Source organism: Sinocyclocheilus rhinocerous, unplaced genomic scaffold (genome assembly GCF_001515625.1).
Source record: "Sinocyclocheilus rhinocerous isolate Xijiao unplaced genomic scaffold, SAMN03320098_v1.1 scaffold3077, whole genome shotgun sequence".
NCBI classification, from domain to species: domain Eukaryota; kingdom Metazoa; phylum Chordata; class Actinopteri; order Cypriniformes; family Cyprinidae; genus Sinocyclocheilus; species Sinocyclocheilus rhinocerous.
Window position 1 is genome coordinate 87163 of NW_015659411.1, and position 8270 is coordinate 95432.

General features: G+C 33.2%; 1 protein-coding gene across 1 annotated transcript in view; it reads left to right on the top strand.

Annotated features, from left to right (window-relative positions):
• The window catches only part of LOC107723886 (uncharacterized), a 6331-nt gene extending 3238 nt beyond the window's left edge, over positions 1–3093 (top strand). Inside the window, exons 2-6 of the mRNA XM_016532615.1 lie at positions 209–544; positions 763–1101; positions 1653–1766; positions 2294–2319; positions 2755–3093. Of these exons, the coding sequence (XP_016388101.1) occupies positions 250–544; positions 763–1101; positions 1653–1766; positions 2294–2319; positions 2755–2841 (861 nt within the window). The 5' untranslated portion in view covers positions 209–249 and the 3' untranslated portion in view covers positions 2842–3093. The remainder of the gene's footprint in view (positions 1–208; positions 545–762; positions 1102–1652; positions 1767–2293; positions 2320–2754) is intronic.
• Positions 3094–8270: the final 5177 nt, after the last annotated feature.

The following is an 8270-nucleotide window of genomic DNA, read 5'->3' on the forward strand; positions in this document are numbered from 1 at the left end:
TAACAAAGAGTGAAAAATTTAAGGGGGTCTGAATACTTTCCGTACCCACTGTATATATCAGTCTAGCGCGTAAACTAAACAATTTACTAGCCAATGGCGATTCAATTGCCAAGATGTCCGTAGAGGGTTGTGATCTGTAGAAAAGCATTTTCAAAGCACTATACTGTTGTATAACTTTGTTTGGCTTAACTGTTAATGTCTTCTCCAGGTGTGTCTGGTGTTGAGAAAGGTAGAGTGTCAGTGTTTGTGATGAAGGGAGATTCAGTCAGTCTACACACTGATGTTAAAACAAACCAACAAGAAGATATTAAATGGTATTTTAATGACATTCGCATCGCTCAAATCGCTGGAGATCTCAGTTTTAACTGTACAGATGTTCAGTGTAATGAAGGCACTGAGAGATTCAGAGACAGACTGAAGCTGGATCATCAGACTGGATCTCTGACCATCACAAACACCAGAACCACAGACTCTGGACTTTATGAATTAAAGATCATCAGCATCAGAAACAGCAGTGAAAAGACCTCCAGTGTTACTGTTTATGGTGAGTCATTTAATACATTTAATGATTGGGCCCATTTAAAAGATTACAATGAGTGTGAATGTTTGTTTGAATGAAGATTTAAATAAGGAAATAATACAGAGATACTTGTTGCTTTTTAAAGAGCATGATTAAATCAATTTCAAATCCATAGTTCTTTGATGTTTTGTGCATGTTTTGGCATAAATATCCTTCCAGTCATCGGTTGGTTTGTGTTTCAGATGTTCCTGCTGCTGAACGAGATGAAATGAAGACAAAGTCAGTGAAGGAGGGAGAATCTGTCACTTTAGATCCTGGTGTAGTAAAAAACCCAAATGATTTTATGACGTGGTATTTTAATGACATTTGCATCGCTGAAATCACTGAAGAACCCAGAAAGATCTGTACAGATGTTCAGTGTAATGAAGGTCCTGAGAGATTCAGAGACAGACTGAAGCTGGATCATCAGACTGGATCTCTGACCATCACAAACATCACAATCACAGACTGTGGACTCTATAATCTACAGATCACCAGCAGCAGCTTCAGCATCATTAGGAGCTTTAGTGTTACCGTCACTGGTGTGTATCATTGAGTTTATTTCCCTTGAGCAATTTTAAAATAGTTAAATGTTTGTTTTTTTAATCAACCCAGTAATGTTTTCCATTGTGGATGTTTTTTTTTTTCATTGTGTTTGAAAAAGTGAGCTTAGACTCAGTATCAAATGGAGTGGAACATTTCAGGAAACTTTTCAAAAACTTCTGAAAGTTTCCAAAATTTCTAGAATGTTTCTGAAACTTACCGGAAAATTTCCACCAGTTTGCAACCCTAGTATTAAACTATAATTGAGATCGTCACCTTCATGTAAAGTGACACAACCAAGACATGCTCTGCACAAGACTCATGTTAACATTAAAATTAGTCTGTTTTTCTGACAGCTCACAGTAATGTGATGCTGTTTAAGCTGCTGCTCTTCAAAACCCACCAGATCACATTATTTATGAGTTAAATCAATATCAGCTGACGACTAAAGCAGGAAAAGTGTAAATACTTGAAAAACACATTGGTAAAAATCATTGGTAAAAATAGTTGCTCTTTAGTAATAATGACTGTTTCTCTTTATCTGTTTCAGATTCAGGTCTGTCTTCAGCTGCTGTAGCAGGAATTTGTGCTGCTGCTGCTGTTGGTGTCCTGCTGCTGATGGCTATATCTCTTTATTTACTGCACCGTCCAGTAAGCAGGAAAGGTGAGTATTAAATTAAGCAATGGGAAGTCAGATTTTTTCCTGCGAAACTGGTTCTTTCAGACCGTTTGTTTACATAACCTTTTTCAAAAAATGATTCACCAGTTCGTTTACGTCAATACTAGGGGGATATACCAATCATGTTTTTTGCACCCCAGATTTGGGTCATTTACCATCCTGATCATGTATGGACATGTATTTTCCTAGTGTTAGGTGCACACTTAAAGTACATTTTAATTATAATGAATCCGATGTATACAGGCCAATGCATATATATATATTGTAAAGGCAAAAAGTAACTGTAATCTGATTATGAGCATTATAAAATGTAATATATTCTAATTACTAGTGCTTGGTTTTTGGAATCTGGATAGTAATTCAGAGTACATGTAATCAGTTACTACCCAGCTCTGCTTACACATACAGCTGAATTAACAAGATGGAAATTGTGTGTAAAGAATTTTTTGAGATTAGTCTAATCAACTAAAGTAATGAGTGTTTAATTGAGTTTGTTATTGTTGTTTAAACAGACACCAGGACGCAGCACAATGATCGGGTAAGATACTAGGAGCGCTGAATCAGTTTGCCTACCAAAAAATCAGAATTAAGATCTGCAAGTTGGCACCATGTTTGTGTGATTTATGTGGTTTGATTCAGAAATCATTACATTGAAACACCAATAATAACTGACATGAGGACAGCGTTTTACTTACTGTTTTAAGTTATAATAGACAATGGTGTGGATACATTTTATATTATTATATAATTACAATAGTTTATTAGATTATATTATTATCAGAATTGTATTTAATATTTTATTTTATTTTTTATATATAAAAAAAGTGCAAGGGTGCCAATATTTTTGACCACCAACTGTATATTACTGAAGTACGGAGGATGACTGTGTAATTACACTTCCTATTTTTTTGTGTAGGTGAATCGTTTGTCCTGTTCATTTTTTTTAACCTACTGTGAATCTGTTTTCTTACAGGCGAATGGTGTTAACGATTTGTCGCCTAATCAGAGTGACGTTCCACTGGTGGATGATGGTAATGAGAGGTCCATTAATCACCATTAATCACACTGATGCTCTAGTGAAGAACACTACCAATGACTCGTCCTCTAATAATATTGAGATTGAGCCTGCGGCTGCCAGTGAGATTTAAAAACAAAAAATAATAATAATAAGGAAAGAAGTCTACCTATTTATTTGAAGAGAATTAGCTCAATTTTCCAGTTTTATATTAGCGGTGATTGTTAGTTCCCTGCATGCTTTCTGAAGGATCATGTGATACTGAAGACTGGAGTAATGATGCTGAAAATTTAGCTTTAAACACCGCAATCAATTACATTTCAGAATATATTCAGATAGAAACCAATTATTTTAAATGGTAAAAATATTTCACAATTTTACTGTTTTTGCTGTACTTTGGATCAAATAATTGCAGGCTTGGCGAGCAGAAGAGAATTATTTAAAAAACATTAAATATCTTAATGTTCAAAATCTTTTGACTGGTAGTGTAGGCGGATTATTCTTATAGATTGAAACAAATGTGCTTCAGCCAGGATAAAGAGAATGAAAAGTGCTCTGAGCTGCTGCAGAAAACCAAAAAAAAAAAAGCAAAAACAAACACATGTTGCTTGAAGACGGGCTTATTGAAAATGCAAATTGAATCTCTGCCAGCAGGAGGCGCTTTGAGCTTCGCTCATGAATGCTACTTTATCAGGTAAAAATGAAAATGCCATCGAAACTTTTCTGAAGACAGTCGGTTCTCATCAGAGATACACTCATATAAAACACCTGTGCCGCGTTTTGATTTTGAAACGTGCAGTGCTCATGTTTATTCAATGAAGTCAACCACCACAAATAAATAAATGTATGGGAAACACTGGTAATGTATATCGAAATATCGGAAATGTGTTTAAAAATCATATCACCGTTATTGAAAAAAATTATATTCCAATACATATATATATTGAATTATTGTCCAGCCCTACTAGTACATAGTTTACTAATGACAATATTTAGCCACTATTTTGCATCATGGTGCTTCATTAGCTTAAAAGATATATGTGACGGACACTAGCGTCATTGTACTGAAGGATAAGAGCTGTAATTACAGTAAAGCATTACTGAGTGCTGATATGCGCAATTTTGATGCGCGGGTTAAATGACTAGTCTGCAAACGGGGACGTGCGTGAACTGGAAAAATGTGGGCACTAATGGCTCCTTGCGAGGGACATGAGAGCTGATACTGAAGACTGGAGTAATGATGCTGAAAATTTAGCTTTAAACACCGCAATCAATTACATTTCAGAATATATTCAGATAGAAACCAGTTATTTTAAATGGTAAAAATATTTCACAATTTTACTGTTTTTGCTGTACTTTGGATCAAATAATTGCAGGCTTGGCGAGCAGAAGAGAATTATTTAAAAAACATTAAATATCTTAATGTTCAAAATCTTTTGACTGGTAGTGTAGGTGGATTATTCTTATAGATTGAAACAAATGTGCTTCAGCCAGGATAAAGAGAATGAAAAGTGCTCTGAGCTGCTGCAGAAAACCAAAAAAAAAAAAGCAAAAACAAACACATGTTGCTTGAAGACGGGCTTATTGAAAATGCAAATTGAATCTCTGCCAGCAGGAGGCGCTTTGAGCTTCGCTCATGAATGCTACTTTATCAGGTAAAAATGAAAATGCCATCGAAACTTTTCTGAAGACAGTCGGTTCTCATCAGAGATACACTCATATAAAAATGAGTTTAAAAATCATATCACCGTTATTGAAAAATTTTTTTTATATATATATACATATATATATCACGATACATATTGATATTGAATTATTGTCCAGCCCTTGGTTTTATTTGTGAAAATTTCCCAATATTTTCTATACAACACTGAACCACAATTTCTTTAATAAAATATACACACTATTTTTAATTATCACCTTCATTTTTTTAAATGAAAATTACAAGACCCAAGGGTTTTAATTTTTGTTTTGTTTTTTTAACAGTGCACTGAGAGTGTTTATGTTCCATGCCTTTATGCATTAATGATGTGGGTTGTGTTTGAATGATGAAATGGCAAATGAAATGCCTAATCTTTGATATGTGAAAAAAGGAATCACAGTGAAACAATAACATATGGTCTTTGCGGACAAAATATTTGTGATATTTTATGAACTGCTGCTGATTAGTTTAGCTCACTGGCAAGTTAAAAATTTTTTATTTAAATTTTAAATAGTATTGTTTTTGTGTGTATGCATGAAGCATCTGATTTTGTATTTTTGAATATATTTGTACATTTTTATACATTTTATTATACAACTTGAAAGATTTGTGTTTCCTGCAATAAATGTCATTAAACATTTGATTGACTCATAACAGCTGGAATCTGTGAGTTTGTATTCAGAAATAACTGAACTAACTAAATTCCTCTAAATTAGAGGAATCACTGTGTGGCTCTGTACAATCTGTCATCAACTTTCACCTTTAAAGTATTAATTTTTTTAATCTGTCAATTCCTGGTTTTGACACTAGAGGACGTTCCAGCGGTATATTATGCACTGAGTGTCTCATTTCATAAAAATAAAAATGTTGTATTGCCTACTAATAAATGAACATAAAAAAAGTGGTCACATGACCCACAGGGGTCCATTTTGTTTCCTCTTTCAGGACATGTGCACGTCACATGACTCCATATTTTGTCCAATGAAAAGTGCATTTTTCATCAATTTCCTACAAAAAAATCTTAGTCACCTTCATTGGAAAGTGAAGTATTTTCAAAAACTTTGCATAATATTTCATCAAATGTATCATAGGAAATTACAAAAAACTGCATGTTGCCTCAAGGCAACATTGTACCGCAATGGAATCGCATAAGGCCATGCAGGCATACTAGGTTAGAATACAAGTATATGATATTTGTAAGGAAAAGAGTTAGAATTATCTAAATGTAATAGAATTTTTGCATGATTTTGTAATGCATTTGCAAGAATAGTAATTCTCATACTATTTCTGCACATATTATGATTTGTCTGTTGAGAGGAATTGCTTCCTCAGCTTTCACAAGCAATGAGGTGTCATTAGTGAAGTAGGAGATTTTGCATGCATGTGCTTGTGTGTGCATGTGCATGCTTGAAAGGATAAAGTGCATATTAGTATAAGGTTATGATGATTTTTCATTTTTTACTTTGAAACAACACTGATTATAATGTTTTGGTATGGCAACAGATATGATAGTTTAGTTATACTTGTGATCCACGATGGTACAATGTTGCCTGAGAGCAACAGCTGGATTACTTTGAAACAACACTGATTATAATGTTTTGGTATGGCAACAGATATGATAGTTTAGTTATACTTGTGATCCACGATGGTACAATGTTGCCTGAGAGCAACAGCTGGAAATGAAATGTTATTTTTTATTAAATGTCAGATGTGCAATGCATTAAAAACTAGATAAATCAGTTTGTTCAAGTGTTTGGTTAAAGAAATTTGTTTTCAATAAATATATTTCTTTTTTCTGCATGAAAATGTCAAATGTTTAAATTTGTCCGTTGTGGTACAATGTTTCCTTGAGGGAACATACTTAAAAAAAAAAATAATAATAATAAAAATGTTTATTGATATTGTTATAGTGTCCAATTTTAAGTAGGAAAAACATCACAAATATTTTTTTTTCTCATTGATATATTCCGTACTGTAGAGGGTTAAATTATAAATATATATACACACACACAGTATATTATTTTATTATTATTAAGCATTACTGCTACTTTTCTTAGTTACTCCCCAAAACTAAAGACATTTTTAAAATGCTGAACATCTGCATGATACCATAAATATCACAACAGTAAATCATATTTTTCATTTTTTTCTACAAAAACGATATTTAAAACGTATGTGAGATTAAGAATAGTTAGAATAAGAATTGTTCGAATTAACTTCTGTTTTTGCTAGAGCTGGTAAAAACTCTTGAAACTAGCAGAGCTTGTCTACAGGGTCACAGCATGAGTTCATAAGATCATGGATTTATAGTGAGATGGATATGCCCTTCAACATCAAGTTCATGTTTCATAGACACAAAGTACATGATGTTTGTTTGATTGGAGAGAATCTTTTTTGTTTTGTGTACAGAAGAGAACTGTGTCGAACTGTTAAAAGCATGGGCAGAAATGGAAAAACACCCTTTGACCACATGCTATAGACACAGACACAGTGTTGACACCTCAGACACAAACTCATGAACAGACATCAAACACAAACATACAGCAGCAGACACATTCTCACGCAGAAGATGTTTGTCTATCAAACCGCATTTCACAGAATGAAGCGGTTCACGTCGACTTGTTTTGATGAACATTTTACATTTATGGTGTGCAGATATACATCTCCTCAATTCGTTTTTAGACCAAAAAAAAAATAATTAATTAAATTCAGTCATTTACTCACCCTCATGTCATTCAAAACCCCTAAGACTTTCATTCATCTTCATTTTCATCCATTTAATGAACATTTTCAAGCTTCAAGAAGTATATAAATTCATAAAAGTAATCCATATGAATCAAGCGGTTTAATATAAGTCTTCTGAAAAGACATGATCACTTTATGATGAACAGATTTAATTTAAACTTTATTCATATACAAACACTGATCAATGCACATACATAGAGCTCATCAAATATGGTCAATGCAAGCTCAAATCAGCATGCTTGATGCACAGAAACCTGTGAAGTTTGTTCTCGCACATCAAATAAGTCTTTTTTAAAGTTTGAAAACAGACTTTCAATGGATGGACAAAAAAATTGAGAATATTAAAAATATGACAATATGACATGAAATGTGTTAGAATATGCTAATCATGTGAGCATCTTGTTAAAACATGTTAGCGACATGCTAATCATATTAGTATGATGCTAGCAGCATGGTGGTGATTCTTACCAATCTGAAAACTCATGCATAGACTGATTCTGAGGGTGTATTTGGGACTTAAAAGCCTGAAGGTTGGTCATTTTCTCGTGTTGACAGTTGCATACGTTACATGGTCCTTCTCTTTAACTTTCTGTACAAAAAAATATTATACAATATATAATACTGATAAAATTATTTAAAATGTGGCATCCTGAAAATTGAATGTGATTCAATACGAAATCGTATTTATTTTTTCGAATAACAGTAATATGGTGGTCCTCCTATACTGCTAAGGTAACGTGAAGCAGATTGAGATTGGGTTCTCAGTTGTTTTGCTTTAGGGCCCACATTTTATGTTGGCCATCAATTAGTGACTCAACACAATTTTTTATTTTTGAAAAGTAAACATTTTCTTTAATATCAAATATGGAAATTAAGTAATACACTTTTAGGGTGCTTATAATAGTAATATGGACCCTTAAGATAGTAATGTGTGCTCTTATGGTACTACTATGAACCCTTTTGGGGTAAATACTATATATATATATATATATATATATATATATACAGTGGGTACGGAAAGTATTCA